This window comes from Triticum dicoccoides, chromosome 3B (genome assembly GCF_002162155.2).
Source record: "Triticum dicoccoides isolate Atlit2015 ecotype Zavitan chromosome 3B, WEW_v2.0, whole genome shotgun sequence".
Classification (NCBI taxonomy): Eukaryota; Viridiplantae; Streptophyta; class Magnoliopsida; order Poales; family Poaceae; genus Triticum; species Triticum dicoccoides.
The window spans coordinates 492,917,184-492,936,389 of record NC_041385.1 but is presented as its reverse complement, the minus strand read 5'-3'; the positions used below and the strand labels follow the sequence as shown (position 1 = coordinate 492,936,389).

Below are 19,206 nucleotides of genomic sequence, written 5' to 3'. Positions count from 1 at the left end.
CCCTACCCGAGATCTGTCGGTTTTGACACCGACATTGGTGCTTTCATTGAGAGTTCCACTGTGTCGTCACCAGAAGGCTCGATGGCTTCATCAACCATCCACATCAATACCGTCCTGAGGGAGACTTTTCTCCCCGGCCAAATCTTCGTATTCGGTGGCTTCGTACTGCGTGCCAATTCGATTGGCCATCTGGACCAGATCGACAGCTACGCCCCTGGTCATTAGATCATTTTGGAAACCTAGACTACGTCGCTGATATCCGAGGAGACTTGATCTTCCAAAGGTTCGTGGCCTCAACCGCAGTTCTGGTCCTAGATCCGGAACACCTCGACGAGTCTGAAGACGGGAGTTTAAAGCCCGTCGGACTCTCTGCAGCCATAGAGCTCAACACCGGAGATACAGAGGGGGTCATTTCACCGGCAGACCCGGAGTTATACCCGGCTCCCTTCATCAACACGAGGCCGGACTCCTCCCCGAACACCGGATCCGAACTCTCGGGGTCCGTGTTACGCGAGCTCGGCCTGGGAACTCCTGTCCCGCCCCGCTCCACGGACTCTCGCTCCCCTGTCCAAACCTCATTCCTAAACGAGGCCCTGGACTTAATGTGATCTCTCGCCATTACAGAAGGATCGCTGCCAGACTACGCCCAGCCCGCACTAGGGCTGAGAGCGGGGAATTTCACATCCCACCCACCACCCACTTTATAGCCACTATCGATGACTTAACCAACATGCTAGATTACGCCTCCGAAGACATCGACAGTATGGACGACGATGCCGTAGAGGAGCAAAGCTAGACCCCCCCTCCCCCCCCGTTTACCGGACGCTGGACGGCCACTTCCTCGTATGACGTATACATGGTGGACACACCCAAAGAGAATGACGCCAACGATGGGAAGAATCTCGAGGACGAGCCTGCTGACGCACCTCCGAAGCGTCGACGTCACCGGTGCAGATCAAAATCACGTCGCAAAAAAGATAGCAATACCGGCACCGGAGACAATAACACCCCGGAGAATGCCTAAGAGCAAGACGCCCTAGTCGAGCCAACATCCGAACAGGATGATCGGGAAGAGGGGAAAGTCAACCTCGATGATCCCATCGGAATGAGGGCTCGGAAGATAGTAACTACCTACCGACCTCAGAAGAGGATGAGAGCCTGGGCGACGAAGACTTCATCGTACCAAAGGACCCCCTCGAACAAGAGTGCTTTAAACGCCGACTAATAGCCACAGCAAGAAGCCTGAAAAAGAAGCGGCAACAACTTCAAGCCGATCAGGATTTACTCAATGACAGATGGACTAATGTCTTCGCAACCGAGGAATACGGCCTCGAGCGCCCAACTAATAGCTACTCAAACCGCAGGTTGCTCTCCCAATTCGACGATGAGGTCCCAGAGCCTATATCGATAGCGCATAACGTTGCTGACGGTCCTAACCGACCACCTCGTGGCAGGGATAGAGCGGCAACACAAGCCGAACACCAACCGGCGCCACCTCGCCCTAGAGGCAGAGAAACAGCGGCTGCAAGGCACACACATGACCTGCGACATGACCTGGACAATAGAGCCGGTCATACTAGATCAATTTATGGATCAAGGGGACGCGCACTAGTGCAAGAAGACATCCATCAGGCCTGGCGCGATAAACACAACCTCACCTGGGCCGAAAACCGCATACAGACTCCATCTGAACTGCGTCGTGACGTCGCCCGATACAGAGGAGCCGCACACCCCCTATGCTTCACCGACGAAGTAATGGAGCACCAGTTCCCAGAAGGGTTTAAACCTGTGAACATTGAATCATAGATGGCACCACAGATCCTGTAGTATGGATTGAAGACTTTCTTCTCCATATCCACATGGCCCGCGGTGATGACCTACATGCCATCAAGTACCTCCCCCTAAAACTAAAGGGACCAACATGGCATTGGCTAAATAGCCTCCCAGAAAACTCTATTGGCAGCTGGGAGGACTTGGAGGACGCCTTTAGAGACAACTTCCAAGGTACCTATGTTCGGCCCCCGGATGCCGATGACCTTAGTCACATAATCTAGCAACCCGGTGAATCATCCCGGAAGCTCTGAACCAGGTTCTTAATTAAAAAGAACCATATCATGGATTGTCCGGACGCCGAAGCCCACGCGGCCTTCAAACACAGTGTCCGAGATGAGTGGCTCGACCGACACCTCAACCAAGAGAAACCGAAGTCCATGGCAGCCCTTACCGCACTTATGACCCGCTTTTGCGCGGGAGAAGATAGTTGGCTCACTCGTAGAAGCAATAGCACCAGCGACCCAGGCACCTCTGAAGCCAGGGACGGCAATGGCAAACCACGACGCGACAAGCACAAGCATCAAAACAATACCAAAGACACGGTGGTGAATGCCGGATTCAGTGGCTCAAAATCCGGTCAGGGGAAGAAGGCATTCAAAGGAAACAAGGATGGTCCATCTAGTTTGGACAGAATACTTGATCGGCCTTGCCAGATTCATGGCACCCCCGATAAACCTGCCAATCACACCAACAAAAACTGTTGGGTCTTTAAACAGGCCGGCAAGCTTAACGTCGAACATAAGGGGAAAAGGCCGCTCAGTGAGGACGACGATGAAGAGCCTCGCCCACCAAACACAGGGGGGCAGAAGCAATTTCCCCCTGAGGTCAAAACAATAAATATGATCTATGTCACCCACATCCCCAAACGGGAGCACAAGCGCGCATTAAGGGACGTCTACGCCGTAGAGTCGGTCGCCCCAAAATTCAACCCATGGTCGGCTTGCCCGATCACCTTCGATCGAAAGGACAACCCGACCAACATCCATCATGAAGGATCGGTAGCTTTGGTCCTCGACCCAATCATCGATGGATTCCATCTCACGCGAGTCCTCATGGATGGTGGCGGTAGCCTTAACCTGCTCTATCAGGACACCGTCCGCAAAATGGGTATTGGTCCGTCAAGAATCAAGCCCACTAAAACTACCTTTAAAGGAGTAATACCTAGCGTAGAGGCCCGTTGGTCGGGCTCAGTAACATTGTAAGTTGTCTTCGGCTCGCCCGATAACTTCCGCAGTGAAGACTTGATCTTCGATATCGTACCCTTCCGAAGTGGCTATCACGCACTGCTCGGACAGACCGGTTTTCTCGATTCAACGCGGTGCCGCATTATGCTTATTTAAAGCTCAAGATGCCAGGTCCACGCGGCATTATAACTGTCAATGGAAACATGAACGCTCCCTCCACACTGAGGAGCACACCGTGGCTCTCGCAGCCGAGGTACAAAGCGGCCCACTCAAACCGCACACCTCGTCGGCCATCAAACCGCCAGACTTTGTTAAAAGAGTCCGGTCAGTCTCGCAAGCTAGCGGCTCGGTACTTCCAGAGCTAGATTAGCAGTTTCGCCTCCGTCGATCACCGCGCACACCCGCGGAATTTGTACCGCGCATGCATCATTACACACTCAAATACCTTGAGCATTCAGCGGAGGCACAATACGGGAAGGTCTATAGTACAGCTCGACCCTGTATGATCTTCCACTCTTCTTCGCTTACTTTTCTACCACAAGTGCATTCGAGCCCATGTATCCTACGGACTTACAAGGACTCACTTCAAGCCCGGTTTCGTACGGGAAACAGAAGACCGTTCCCTTTAAGGAACCGCTCTCTACAAGGCGAAAGCGGTGCAGACATGCGGCAGGACATCCAAAGGACTCTTTGGACCAAACCTTATTTAAAGGACCTGTACTAAACTTTTCTCCTTATTATTAGACCCCCGGTATGTAAAATGATTTTGGTGCTTATGGTACCCTCTGTAAGATCACGTCTTGACGTATCAATAAGTCCTAGTAGGGACAATTTTTTTGGTATCAACTTTATTCATAAAACTGTACTCCGTCTCTCTAGTTGTCACACATACCTCGACACCCATTGCCAGGGGCTCTATACGACCACATATGTGCCGCTAAACAAAAGCCCGAACAGCTTTGTAGCACACTTCGGTGTCCCGAGCTTGGCATTATATGCATCAACTCCGAATCATGTCTTTGGTCAATAGTTGGGTTGCCTGGCTCCTGTGTTTGCTACCTTACGTTCCGTTTGTTCAGCTAGGGTAGTAAAGGGAGAACTATTGCGATTGTGTTTCTGGTTCATCTGGTCAAGCACCTCAGTAGAGAAAGCTGGAAACTGACTGTCATGATGCGGCGAGAGCCGGTCAGCAGTTCTGTGACTTACTAAATCTTTAACGATTTTCTGTTTTAAACGAAGGACTGTTTTCCCAGTCATATACGTAACGCATCCGCATTCGGATAGTCACATATATTTTATAGCCCCATCGTCAAACTCCTATGGCTAAGTGAGAGCGGTAAATCCGTATAGTCTGATTGCCTAGTTCGCCGCACTGACACCTCCCTCACGGACCAAGACGTTGGGTCAAGAGTGCTCATGTGCTATTCCGAACACCCCCGTAGCATCTACGTGGGGGTCGAAGCCGACGACTGGAAAACTCTCAAGCATACAAAAATGGCCGCACAGGAGGAAAGCAACTTCATATAATGGTACAAATATATTACAAAGCCTTAATATCTATCATACACATGACCGGTCATTCAGATTCATTCATTCAAATATACTGTCCTTTGAGCATTCACCTCTATCAAGCGAGCACCCTCTAGGACATTGTTTAAATAACGCTCCAGCGTGCGGTGGTCCTTGCCTTCGGGAGGACCCTCCACCGTGACAATGGTGGCTTTCATCTTGGTCTAGTGCACCTTGACACGGGTGAAGGCCCTCTGTGCACCTTCTATGCACACCGACTGTTTGATGGCGTCAATTCGGGGCACGACATCGATGAGTCGCCGCACTAGGCCAAAATAACTGCTCGGAACGGGTTCAGCCAGCCACAGCCGGAGTATAACCTCCTTCATGGCCGATCCGGACATCTTGTGCATCTCGGCCCACTGCGCCATCTGGTCGTTCAACAACATTGAACGCTCCTGCGTCGTATATTGCGACCAGAATAGCTTCTCCATCCCATGCCCCTCCTGGGCCCGATAGAATTGCACTGCGTTAGTGGCGCTCTTCGGTAGATCCGCAAAGGAATCTGGAGAACTCCATAGTCGATTAAGTAAGGCATACCTCTGATCGCGAAACTTAGACTGTAAAAGAAAGGGCTTACCAGCCACTATCTGTCCGGCCTGTCGGAGCTCCTCGCGAGCCGCTCGGGATTCGGACCTTGCCTCTTGGGCGTCCTGAAGGGCCTTGGAGAGTTCGGCCGCCTTCGCTTTATTCCCCTCCTCGAGGTGCTCGCACTTGTGAGTTGCGTCCTTGAGCTCTTGCTCAATCTTGGATACGCGCTCCTCGAAATAGCGCCAGGTGGCCTGTTCATCCTTCAAATTCGCAGCCGTTTTCTCAGCAGCCGCATCGCTCACCCTTGCCTGCTCCTTCGCGTGGGCAAGGTCACTCCTGAGGGTCTCCACCTCAGTAGCGCCATCTGCAATTATGCATATAGCAGCGCATGAGCTTCAATTAAGCATTTTCAAACTAATTACATGGAATATGGAGCACTTGAAACATACCTTGCGCTTCATCGAGCCGCTTATTAATCTGGATATTGTCCTCATCGACCAGCTGCTGTTTCCGCTTCAGTTCATAAACTTCGGCGGCCTGAGCGGTCGCCGCTAATAGTGAAGCCTGATTTTTTTATCAAAAAGGCTAAGTATGTTATTTACTGTGGATACCTATAGACCCTCTGATTGCCCTTTTCATTGGCTAAACATAGTCTCGGGGGCTATTTTTATATATAGGCAGATTTTTTTATGGAAAGCGGCTAAAAGACATTACATCGCATACCTCGAAGCCTGTTAGTAGGCTCGTGAAGGCTTCATCCAGTCCGCTCTTAGCGGACTAAACTTTTTCAACCACCGTACCCATTAAGGTACGGTGCTCCTCCAAGACAGATGCACATTGCAGTGCATCCATCAGCTTGTTCGGTGCCTCTGCATTCGTAGAGGTCGCCATCTCGCCCTCCGGCAGAGGGGGCTGCCGATCTGATTCCAGAACCGTTTGGGTCTCCGGAACAGTATCCAGCTGAGGGTCGGATGACTCAGGACCCCCATGGCCGGTCTCCATGGGGGTTGCGGCCCCCATGTTCTCGGCAGCCTCCGGTGCCGCATTGGTCCTTTCCGCACTTTTTCGAAGCCCGAAGAAATCCTTAGGGATGACACCTCAGGATCGTCCGCCCTAGGAGGCGGGGAAGCTTGTGGAGGCATCTCGCTTTCCATCTTCTCCGGCGAAAGATACCCCGATGACGATGATTCTTGAGGAATGTCGTGAGCCGGTCTGGAGTGTGAAATTGGATATTGTTCTTATAATCTATAAGAAATATTAGATGTATACAAGGCATCTGAGAGTACTCACGATTCGGCAAGGGGCTTGGTGCGAGGGCGGTGCTTGGGAACGGCCTCGGTGCCCGAATCCGAGTCATCGAAGAGGGATATCCTTCCCCTTTTGGATGCCCCCTCCTCTAGATCTATGGAGGCCGCTCTTTTCTTCCCTTTGGGAGGAGGGTTCTCTGCTTCCTCCTCCTCCTCCTCCTCCTCCTCCTCGTCTTCGTCTTCCTCGCGAGAGAAAGGAGCTTCAGTTCCTCCGGACATGGCGTCCAAAGTTTTTTCGGGATGGAGGTCGCCTTCGGCTTCCTTGGTCTTATTCTTCTTGTCCTTCTTTGCCGGTGCCTGGTAGGGCGCCGAGACCAGCATCTTCATTAATAGAGGATCGGCTGGGTTTTGGGGGAGCGAGGCCAGACACTTAATCCGCTCGGCCTTCTTTATCCAGTCTTGTTCAGGAGATGGAATTTTCAGGACCCCTCCATAAGATCGACAAGCTAAGTAGTGTTCGGAAATATGATACTTACTGGGGATGCCGGATTGTTGCAGTCAAGGCTGGTGTCGTCGGACGTCCGTGGCCATGTCTTCTGCTTCTTAAGGAGCAGCTTCTAGATCCCTTTGTGCGTTGTACCAAAGAAGTGTTGCAGGGTCCGTGCCCCTCTGGATTGAACTCCCACATTTTGAGAGGCCGTCGTTGGCAAGGGAGAGCTCGGCGGATGAGCATCACCAGAATCACATCAGCAAGGGTGATGTCCTTTTTTATCATGCCCTTGATACGCTTCTGCAGTGTCGACACTTCGTCAAGGGATCCCCAATCTAGGCCCTTGTTGGTCCAGGATGCGAGCCGCAGCGGAGGTCTAGATCTGAAGGCAGGAGCAGTAGCCCACTTGGTGCCGCGGGGTTCGGTGATATAGAACCACTCCTGCTGCACACCTTGACAGTATCCACAAATCTTCCTTTGAGCCAGGTAGCATGGTTGACCTTGCTCACCATGGCGCCACCGCACTCGGCGTGTTGGCCTTCTACCGCCTTCGGCTTCACATTAAAAACCTTGAGCCATAAGCCAAAGTGTGGAGGGACGTGGAGAAATTCTTCACACATGACAATAAACACCGAGATGTGGAGGAAGAAATTCGGGGCCAGATCGTGGAAATCTAGCCCGTAATAGTACATGAGACCTCAGACGAAGGGGTGAAGGGCGAATCCAAGTCCTCAGAGGAAGTGGGGGATAAAAACCACCCTTTCACCGGGCTCTAGGGTGGGAATGACCTGCCCTGGGGTTGGAAGCCTGTGTTTGATCTCCGCCGTCAGGTACCTCGCCTCCCACAGATCCTGGATGTTCTTCTCCGTTATGTAGGAGGCCATCCACTTGCCGTGAAAGCTAGATCCGGCCATTGCTAGAGAAGTTGGGGTGGAGGGAAAGTTTGGAACTTGGGTGCTGGAGCTCGGGGGATTGGAAGGCAGAGGGATAAGAAGGCGTAAGGTGAACAGATGGGTTTTTGTCCTCTTATAGAGGTAGCGAATATCAAGTGCCCCCTCATAAGCCTTAAATCTCTCCTATTCCCAAGGGGACATGTGAACAGCATGATTGGATTACTCAAAACCCGTATTGATGAGAATCACGTGATAAGGGGACATGATCTCTGCTTTGACAAGACATGTCATTGGCCGTGCCTCGAAATGCGAAACGAGGCCGTAAAACGGTTCGAAATAATAATAAGGCCAGAACATAATGTCTCACCAAAAAAGTGGCCCATGGACGTGACTTATTTTAAGTATTGTTGCTTTTTACAGCTTAGGGTTGTACATGTTAAGCAGAGCCGGATACAACTTGCATGCGGAAAGCTGCTTTGGAGTATTCGAAAAGGGAACCCACCTTGCAGTGCCAAACACAATCTGCGCGCCGGATACATCGTCATTGAAGCCTGGTTCAAGGGCTACCGAGGGAGTCCTAGACTAAAGGGTCCTCGGGCGTCCGGGCTATGTGATATGGGCCGGAGTAATGGGCCATGAAGATATGAGATTAAAGAACTTTCCTTGTGTCCGGATGGGACTCTCCTTCGCATGGATGTCAAGCTTGGTGTTCGGATGATGTACCTTCCTTTATCTGTAACCGGCTCTGTACAACCCTAGATCCCTCGAGTGTCTATATAAACCAGAGGGTTTAATCCATAGGCGATCACAATCATACAAGCTAGACATCTAGGGTTTAGCCATTACGATCTCGAGGTAGATCAACTCTTGTAACCCCTATACTCATCAAAGTCAATCAAGCAGGAAGTAGGGTATTACCTCCATTAAGAGGGCCCAAACCTGGGTAAACATCGTGTCCCCTGCCTCCTTGTTACCTTTGATCCTTAGACACACAGTTCGGGACCCCCTACTTGAGATCTGCCGGTTTTGACACCGACAGTGACCACCTTAGGTGCCACGAGATACAAGCTAGGAGGATGGTTTGACCCCTCTTTTATCTCAGGAAAATTGTCAACGAGGTTAAGGATTTTCCATAGCTTTTGGTGTCCAAGATCACTTGAGTCCTTAGGTAAATGGGACAGTTCTTTTATAATGAGGTGAAGCTTTTGTTGCAAAGTGCTTAGAAATCAAAGTTCGTCCCTCAAAAGTCGCATATTTCCTTTGCCTAACTCTCTCCATTCTTAGGTTTGGACCCTCCAACTACTTTTCACCCGAAGCCTTTGAATCCTTTAAAGAGTTAGTTCCTTTGTTCTATCTGCCAGTCACATCCGTCAACCGCTTTTTATCTAGATCATTTGAAGCAACAAAAAAGAGTTCTATATCTCACGCGGGACCTCTGAACCATTGTTGGTCAGATCCTCAAACGTCATCCCATAAGTTTTTCCTCTAATTATTTCCATTAGAGCCTCCAGGAACATTCCGGTTGAACCCTCAGATCCTATGTAAAGTTTCCACTCTTAGTTATGTTTGGTACCTCCGAGTGAAACTCTAGAAGCCTCTGAGCTATGCAAAAATTGGCTTAATGGTCACATTTCTAGGTCCATCCTATATGTGCCACCACCCACGCCATCATTCCACTCAACACCTACCAAGTCTTGTGTAGACTTTCAAATTAAAGTGTAGGATTGATTGAAGTCTAGATCAACCCTAATGTTATTTTTAGCTCTTTTGTCTTTGTTTTTCAAGATTATCTTTGAAACACCCAAGAGATTATTTTTTAAATACAAGAAATGTATTCACCACCAAGCAACCTCTATCTTGTTACCTTTGGTTGGTGTGTGCCTCCTAGATCGACCAAGATTGCTTGGGAGCTCTCATGGTGTGAAGAACCAAGAAGTTTGTGAAGGCGAGAGTGAGGCTTTGACCTTGGTAATACCAAGCCATGGTGTAATAGGTGTGCAAACACTTAGTGTGATTTTTGTGACTAAAGTTGACAATGCTTTGACCTTTGTGGCAGAAAGTTTTATGACTTTGTGTTTGAATCTCCACCAACAAGGAATGGGGCAATAGTAACTATTCAAACCTTAGAGGAAATCAGCGTTTGGTGACCCCTTTCATGAATCCCTTTACACTGTTGCAAGTATAGCTTATGCTCTTTACTCTCATCAGATTTGCATGTGTAGGATGTTCTAGGCAACTACTAGCTAATCTTAAAATCTATCATCAACTTAAAAATCGACTAGGGCTTGTTTTTGTTAGTCAATTCACCCCCTCTATACTTCAATCAATCCGACACTTACTTTTCACTCATTGCATTCGTTTGAGATCTAGATGTTTATGTAGTATTGGTTTGTGATCTCTTTGTGAAGCTCATGTAGACGCCCAGTTGTTTGTAAAGTGAATGTGGAGTTGTCAGCTATCCATAATGGACCGAATGGTAATCCCTAGAGAGGAGGTTGAACTAAGAGAGGGTCCCTCCGCAGGCACCTTGATGGAGATTGGAATATCGACATATATTTAAACTCTAGGAAATACATCAGTTGTCTGTTGTGCCCACTTCCGTTCTGCAATATGAATATTATACTTATTCCACTAAAAGACTCAAGGGGTTATTCGATATATCAGGTGTAGAAGTAGGCCAATCGTACTTGCTAGTATTTATGCATCATGTGTAAATTTTCATTTTTTTTCTTGTTTTTGTTAATGAAAATCTTGTCTGGACATGGATTATTGGCGCACTTACTTGAGCCTATAATATTTACAAATTGTGTTTTGAAATAACCCAACTAGTTTAATTCCATCTTAGAAAATAAGGTAAATGCATACTTGCTTTAAAATGGGCATTCACCCTTGCCGTATCTGAGTACTCAACTTGCCCGACTCGACTCTTCCACTAGACCTCATCTTTCAAAGGGAAACATCCTTGCAGGCCTAATAGAACCTTGTTTACCTATTACTTTTCTTTGAGCATCGCACTCCAGTGGCTTCTTTCCTATGGCTTGGATGGGGGTCCTCAACAAAATCTATATCGGTGTCACTATTTACTTATTTAAACGATAGATGAGGTATCGAGAGCAGACTGGATCTAATGAAGAATGTCTTAACTAGTTGAATCCCTCTAGGAATCATGTAGGTCTTTTCAGATTGGTCATCCCAATCCAAAGGTTTAGAGTGATCCATCCATTCAAACCTTAACTATGTCAACCCGAGTGCGGACCTCTGGCTTAATAATTGCCAAAGGGTGGTGTTTAAAACTTGCCACTCTTATGACATCCGAACGATGACAACATTCCCACATTAGGTGTTTGTACACATTAAAAATAATAAATATAGACATTAGTTAACGAGTCACCCTTCCTATCTAGTATACCACCTTGGTAAGCCCTTAGGCGATCACCGGTGTGGATGGCATCGATCGGGTGAGTACCATAGCTTTGAGTGAAAACACTGATCAATCTTGGTTGAGATCCAATGAGGATGACACCCACAAGCGTTGTTCACCTTCTTAGAGGCTTCATCGTGGGTGCCCTCTCTCCAGAATCTCTTGCCACGATGTTTTGTGGATCCTTGGGGAGAAAGCCAAAATATATAGTTTTTGCCGGAGCAGGCAGCGACAACGCTGTAGAACCCCAGCCAAACCCACCGATTCTAGGTCGTTACACTTGTGATCTATACTGGCCCAACACACCAACAATACTCTTTCCTGCACACTTTGTCCTCACTCGCGCGCACCTGAGAGCATCTTCCTAGTTGGTCATCCATTCTCAAATTGCTGCAAGCCAAGCTTAACTTTGAAGTTCCTTTCAGATGGGATCCAGAAAAGAAGCAGCACCTTGTTGATATGAGTAGTCTATCATTGTTATCAAGCCGAGATGTCACATACACCCCCCTCAAAGGAACTGATGTCCCCGTTGGCCTAGCAGGAACGTTCCCTCTTGGCACACATCTATGCACGCCAGTGCCAACAGCCACATGTCCCCATGTCATCATTCACCCGCACACGCTCATGTAATCGCGAGGGTCAATTCTTATACTATTGTAACGCCCTAGCCAAACCCACTGGTTCACCCATCGGTTCTAGGCCGTTGCACGTGGGATCTAGACTGGCCCCACACACCAACACTAGTCTTTCCCGTGCACTTTGTCCTTACTCGGTCACACCTAGGAACAACTTCCCCGTCAGTTATCCATCCTCGAATTGCTCCAAGCCAAACACGCTTAACTTTGAGATTTCTTTCAGATGATTTCTTGGAAAAGAAGGTGCACCTTGTTGATATGAGTAGGCTATCATTCCTATTAAGTCGGGATATCACAAACACCTACACCACTTCATCCTTGGTGGCGCTGCCTTAGGAGATCTTGACCTAGTCAGATGAGCTTCTACTGTAAGGACTATCATACTAGTGAGAGTGTTGGACGCGAGGAGGTAACCTCGGGCAGTGTGGCAAGAGAAAGCCTCAACGACGTGCCGACGTCTCTATAAGCTGCCATGGTACAATTTGGTGGGGGTGTCATCTTTGTCTTCTTAGGTGGTACGGGGCTGATGTAGAAGCCGAAGCGGTGGTTTCAAAAGTTGTAATTGTGTTGTGGGGTCTTATTGTTTGGGTGGTAGAGTTCTCAACTCGAGTAGTGTACGACTTCAATGCCTATGTGAAAGTTTGATATAAAATCAAGAAACAATTATCCTGTTGTAGAGTGTCGACATTGGTCGCTTGTTGGCAAATCGTTGGTTCCTATGGCGTGCGATTTCTGTACATGTGTGTGTGACGAGAACATCACCTACACTGACACGACTCAATAATTATTGGGTTAATCACAAGTCACGCTAAAAAGTGATTAAATGAATGTTAACTTTATTTTGTCTTATAGTTCCAATGACATGGTTGTTCCTTGTTAACTGAACATAGGTGCCATGTCAAGGGAAGCCAATAATCCTTGAGCTCATGACGAAATAAAGTTTGTCGAAACAAAATCAAAGTGAATCACATGCTTTCGGCACATGCTTATTACATTTGATGCGTTCACCGCCATTATGGAAGTACAATGTGACAATGTAATTATTCCCACTAATGAATCCTGCAATTGTTGAGTCGTTTTGATCTCTTTTAACACCTAGATAGGGGGTGGGCGGAGAAGTTTGTCTGTGGTTATAAAAAAACCTCCCATCCATCCTTTTGGGATACCCCAGTATGCATCATCTTAGATTTTTCTTTCAAAACCATTTAACTACAACCTTATGCATCAAGACCGCAAAAGATGCATCACAGTATAATCAAGTAGTGCAATAGAAGCTACCCTTAGGAAATCTCCAACGCCGACCCTCAAATCATCCGCACCGCGAGGTCCGGACGCGTTGTGCTATCCAACACGGATCTATATCGGTCCGCTGAGTGGTCCGGGGGCACTTTATCCCGCAAAGTGGAAGCAATGTTTGGGGGGGGGGGGGCTTTGCGGGAGTCTAGATAGTAGTCACGTAGGACTTCGGCACCCCCGCTACACTAAATGCCCCCTCCCGGTCCCATTTTCTTCCAATCCTCCCCTTATCCTCCTTACTTTGCATCTGCACCCTCCTCCTCTGATGCCTACGTTGTACTTCTCCGACCGGCACACAGGCCGACTCGCCCGATCACCTTTTACGACATCGTTGTCCACCCAGGACTCGTTCGTAGGCAGGTACACTCCACCCCCTTGTCGACGTCCATGTCGGACACCACAACCGGTACGTGTTCGGCCAAATACCATTGAGCTTATTTTTTAATGCCATGCCATTATTTTAGAATAACGAAGGATGGGGGGTACTCGACCATGGAAGATGAGTTGTTGTGCGATGCGTGGTTGACCGTATCCACAGATTTCGTAGGCGGGAGCACACGAGGGCTCTTCTGGCGACGCGTGCATGTCGGCTGGCACGCGCAATGGCGCACATCATCCATGATCGCAATGTGAGGTCGTTATCATATTAATGGTACGCCATCCAGACCACCGTCACCAAGTTTTATGGCGCGGTTGATGTGCTGGAGGCAAGGTGGCCATTGCGCGTGCCAGCCGAGGAGATCGTAAGTTTTGCTTCTTCTTACTCAACTTGTTGATTGATTGATTTATTGATTCAATGTTGCTCTACACATTGTGTAGCCCGCACGTACTGCTGTTGTTTACACACATATACTGTTGGATGAAGCTGAAGGGGCAGTATGTGTGGGACGACATGATCGGTTCATGAAAAACTTGTTGAACATCCGGTTAATCTCCTTGATTTGAACTATTGTTGTACTACACTTAGTTGCATGTTACGTATGAATGATTTGTGCTATTTTCTATCAGAACTTTGATGAAATCCCTCGTGTTCGCATGAATTTTATCCGATTAGTTAAAACTCGGCTTGAAATGTACGCGGACAGCGTTGGATGACCGTCGATGCCAGAGCAAATTTGTGTGTCAGCATTGGAGATGCCCTTGTGGTGCAAAACTAGAAAAACTGAATGCGGAGCGTTGGATCTCGGATGGATGCTCCAGATTTTCTCAGTGGGAGCTGGTGGAGGGACCTATTTTCTATTTTGGTGTCAAGTCAGCGGGTTTTCAGAAAATGAACAGATGCATCACCAGCTCGGTATAGCCAATCTGGAGCATCAATCCGAGATCCAACGGTTCAGTTATATTTTTTTATTCTTGCACCGTAAGGTTAGCTTCTGTTGTTGTCTCCCCCATATATGATTTTGAATGATAGAAGTTGCAAAACTTATTTCGCTGATAGCTGGCTGCAACCTAACTGGTCGTCCTACTGTAGTAGCAGCCCGGTAGGTACGAGACGCTGATGTCCGTCGTCTGTTGATGTGTGGTCATTGCCTAAGGTACAATTGTACAGTACCGCTACACTGACAGGCGCCACCTGTTACCGGCGCACGCGATGTTTCTGTATGAACGCAGGAAAAACCTTCGAGGATGCCGGTACCAACCGAACCAAACTTCCCAAATTGGCCGCAGAAAGATCGAAAGACGGGAGGCAATCCACGCAACTCCTCGTCCACGGAAGTCGGAGCGAAGCGTAAGAAGCAACCGGCGAGCGATCAATTCCACGCGGGGCAGTCACCGGTCACCACTGAGCTGAGCTATCGATGTCGATCCGCGAACGAGGGCCCTCTCTCCAGCTACCGTCGTGTTGTGAACCCAACCTCGGGAGTCGTTTGTCAGGTCGTGTGTGGTGACTGACACCGCTGCCTCCGTCGCTGAAACTTGTGGACTTCAATACTTGCTGCTGTTCTAATAATTAACGGACCACTGAGAAACACCTAACAGGAAGTTCATAAAGAACGACTTAATTAGATTGCTGTGCGTCATAGTTGGCTAGACGATGCTGTTGCTCCTGGTTTCTATGAGAACAGATTACAGTGCAGTGAGCCACAAAGAACGAAAGGCTTTAGGCAGCTAGCACGAGCGGACTAAGAACTGGTCGAGTTTGTTAAGGACTGCTAATTGCAGAAGCTGATTCTGCTTGAAGATCACATGCTAGTGTCAATGTTCCTTGAAACAAAAACAGGGCATTGACGACATTCATTCAGAGCAAATAAGGGAGCGCATATTTTGAAACCCGAAGCGAGCAAGCAAAAGGTAATGCAAAGCGGGAGGGGAGAATGCATAATACGTACCGCTAGCGCACAGATCCCCCGTGGGCCCGCCGTCGCAGAAGCAGGCGAACCCCACCCCGCCGTGCGTCTGGTTGTGCCGGTAGCCGCACCACCCGCCGGAGCGCTCGCACGCGCCGCACTGCACGGAGTGCGGGCTGTAGCTCAGTTCGAACCCACCCTTCAGCACCTCAACGTATCTTCTCTCCCCAGACACATCCATCATGCCCTTCTTATGGACGTCCAGCACCGGCGCCACCACCGCCGCCTCGCACCCGTACTCGTCCGCCGCATCCGTGTAACCATCGCCGGTTGACACGTACGAACTCTTGTTGTATTCTGGACAGCCGATCAATTCCGCGGCGGAGGGCCACGAGACGTTCTTCTTGCAGTTGTAGAAGAAGGTGATGTTGGAGTCCGAGTGCGTAAGCTGCAGCGCCGAGCCGGCGTCGATGGTGAAGTTGAAGTGGAGGTGCGGGCAGCTGGTTGTGTTGAAGTCTTCGGCCTCGACGTCGTCGACGAGGAAGACCGAGTGCGTGTCGTAGTCGATGCCCGAGACTCTGTACCGGTGGTGGGACTGGGCGGGGAGGATCAGGGTGGTGTTGTCTTCGCAGGCAAGGCCGAGGCCGCGGTAGCCGCAGCTGGAGGCCGAGGACGAGTTGAGCCAGAACGGGTAGGCGATGGTCAGGTTCCCGCAGGTGGCGTTGCCGCAGGTGGATGGGTAAGCGTTGGCCGCGGCGAAGAGGAGCAGGACGGCGAGGAGGAGGAGCAGGGGAGGCATGGCGGCGGTGTGGATGAGCAAGGGGAGGTGGGGGGCTGGGAGGAGGAGGCGCCGACTAAGCTGGCGCGATCGTAGCGCGTGAGAGTCAAGTGAGGGTGTTAGGCTGGGGGCGACGGGTGCGTCGACTGGATGTGGAAATTTCGATCCTCCACGGAGCACGCGGCAGGTCGCGGTTGCACGACGATCCGACCTTGCATCGCCCGTTATTCATTGCGGACGACGACGGGGGCGCACCGCGCACCGGTGATGGGGATGGTTGTGGGACGGAGGGCATTTTACAGTACAGAGTGATAAAGGCGCGTTGTTAGTTATCACTGTTCGGACTCCTTGCTAATTTTACTTTACTGGCAAAAGGGCCCGTGCGCTGTAACGGAAGAAAAATTTATCATAATCTTTAATAACCATGACCACATTTTGTTGCATCATCGGAGTACACTACCACTCTTAATTTCGTGAAAACATGAACATTTTTTAAGCTCATGCACACATTTGAAATCGTGAACATTTTTTTTGTGACCATTTTATAAATTCTTGAACATTTTCTTAAATAACTAACATTTTTTGAATTTATATATTTTATACTATTTGCAAAAATAAATAAAAATTGTGACCATTTTATTAAACAATTTTTTTGAATCGGCGAACATTTTTAGAATCGACAAACAATTTTTTGAAAGTTGGTGAAACAACTTTTGAAATTCATGAACATTTTTTTTAACAAACATTTTTGAAATGCAAGATCATTTTTTGAATCGGCGAATATTTTTCCATTCATATTTTTTTTTAATTGGTGAAATTTTGTTCAATTTCATTAACATTTTCTAATACACTAACTTTATAAAAAATCATGAACATTTTTTGATTTCCCGAACGTTTGTTTTAAATTTTTAAACATTCCTTAAATAAACTAACATTTTTTATAAAATCGTGAACATTTTTGAATTCACAAACATTTTATAATTTATTAATTAGTTTATTGAAAATTCTTCATTTTTTTATTTTCGAAACTTTTTTAAAGTCTCAAATTATTTAAAGTAGAAAAAATGAAACAGAAAATAAAAATAAAAAATAAAAACGAAATTTAAAAACAGGCCGCTCGTACATGGGTCGGTCCAAACAGGCGCGCCGTGTCTTCTTCCACCGCGCAGAGCACAATATATGAGGTCCCTACTGCATGGGTCGGCCCAGGCCGGGGATTCGTATGTGTGAAATGGTTTTTATCACTTATAGGTAACATTTGTGGGTAATATTTTGCAATTTTGGGGACAATTATCGTGACATACCGCCAGAAGCAATAGCTCCTTTATTATTAAGTATATATTTTTGTGTTGTCTAAATTCTAGATAATGCACCAGCTGCTATTTGACGGAGTGGAGTGCATGCACGCGAGCCGTCCGATCCTTGCGCATCTGCTACTCGACAAACTGCTAAGAAAATGACATCTTTCCTCCTCGTGATGTACCTGACATTGTCAGGTGTTGGATGGTCCCTAAGGATTTGCCACATGCATGTGATGATGTCAGCCCACTTTATTCCGTCTCATTTTAAAAAAAAGCTATAACATTTAAACCAACCATCACAATGAATCTTCAAAACTAGGTCACATATGGATATGTTTCGATGAATTTTTTCAAGAGTAATTTTGGTTCTAGTTAAGACATTTTAGAGCTTAACAGAAGCAATTTTCTTGCACCATGTGTACTAGTGAAGTTACCTAGCAAGTATATCATAGATAACATAAAAACCATGTGGGACAAATTTTTATTGTATGTAGGCAACTGAGTATCATCCATAGGCAACTTTGAAATCACATGGAGGCAACTTTCAGCACTAAAGGAAGCAACTTGCGTCATGAAATTGCACACATATATTATGCATACACTGCCCTATTATCACCTATCCATATTTAGTAAAAAGAGATAAAATATTTCTCCTAGTTTTCTACCATTGTTATGAAGCTGCCTATTACCAAAAAACCAGGGCCTTGTCCAGATGCATGCCATTTTTTGTTTGAATCAATGGGGCAATTTTTTGGGGTCAATAGATTGGCAATTATGTGAATTATGAGGATAAAGAAGTCGCTGGATTTGTTAGAAGAGTTGCATCGTGACGTATTAGAGTTTCTTTGTTTGGTTAGGGTAGTTTGCTTGGTTTTGCTTGGACAATTTTTGACGGTGTTTTTGGCAATGCAATTGCTTGGATTTGCTAGGACAGTTGCTTAGAATAGTTTTGCATTGTGTTTTGGCAATACAGTTGCTTGGATTTGCTAGGATAGTTGCTTGGATTTTATCTAAGGACGGTTTCTCCGGATCTTGCTAGAACAGTTGTGTGAATTTTGCTAGGGGGACAATTGCGTTTGATTTTGCTAGAACATTCGCTCTATGCAGATTTGTATAGTTACATACGCAAGATATAGGGGTTTCTCATAGTGTGACGTCAAGTTGCTAGGGGGAGGGGGGTCAGAAGTTGCATAGGGGCATATCAAACAGTTTGCCAACATATCTATAAAGGTTGTTCATATTTTTTGCATGAAGTTGCCTACAAAAATATTATCAGTTGAATAACCCTATGGTCTTTTGTGATGCAATTTTTTTACTCTTTGTGTAATATGACGTTTCACCACTTTTTCGCCTGAAGTAGTAATGCTAGAGTTCTTTTAGTTCTTTTTAAATTTTTTCAACTATCACGCATGTGATGAGCGGGTTCAAGAGGAGGGGTGGTGAGAGGTTGACGAATATAGGACTTGCTAACAAAGAAAGAAATCCAAAAATAAGCGAGAAATATTTTTGGATTTTTTAAAGTTTTATCAAACACACAAAAAACCAATAAAATCAAAAAATGGATATACAAAGAAAATGATGAACACCCACAAGTATAATGAATGTGTGAACATGAATAAAAGTGTTGAATAGAATCCATACTCCCCAAAGATTAGGATTTTGGCCTAACTTGATCACTACCAATCATAGAATCCATCAAGTCCAGGTAGGATCTGAGTCGGTTGTCATACCCAAGCACCC

General features: G+C 47.3%; 1 protein-coding gene across 1 annotated transcript in view; it reads right to left on the bottom strand.

The window, feature by feature from the left end:
- Positions 1 to 16,263, bottom strand: part of LOC119276717 (LEAF RUST 10 DISEASE-RESISTANCE LOCUS RECEPTOR-LIKE PROTEIN KINASE-like 1.4) — a 31,316-nt gene extending 15,053 nt beyond the window's left edge. The window contains exon 1 of the mRNA XM_037557853.1: positions 15,430 to 16,263. Within this exon, the coding sequence (XP_037413750.1) occupies positions 15,430 to 16,186 (757 nt within the window). The 5' untranslated portion in view covers positions 16,187 to 16,263. The remainder of the gene's footprint in view (positions 1 to 15,429) is intronic.
- Between the last annotated feature and the right edge of the window lie 2,943 nt (positions 16,264 to 19,206).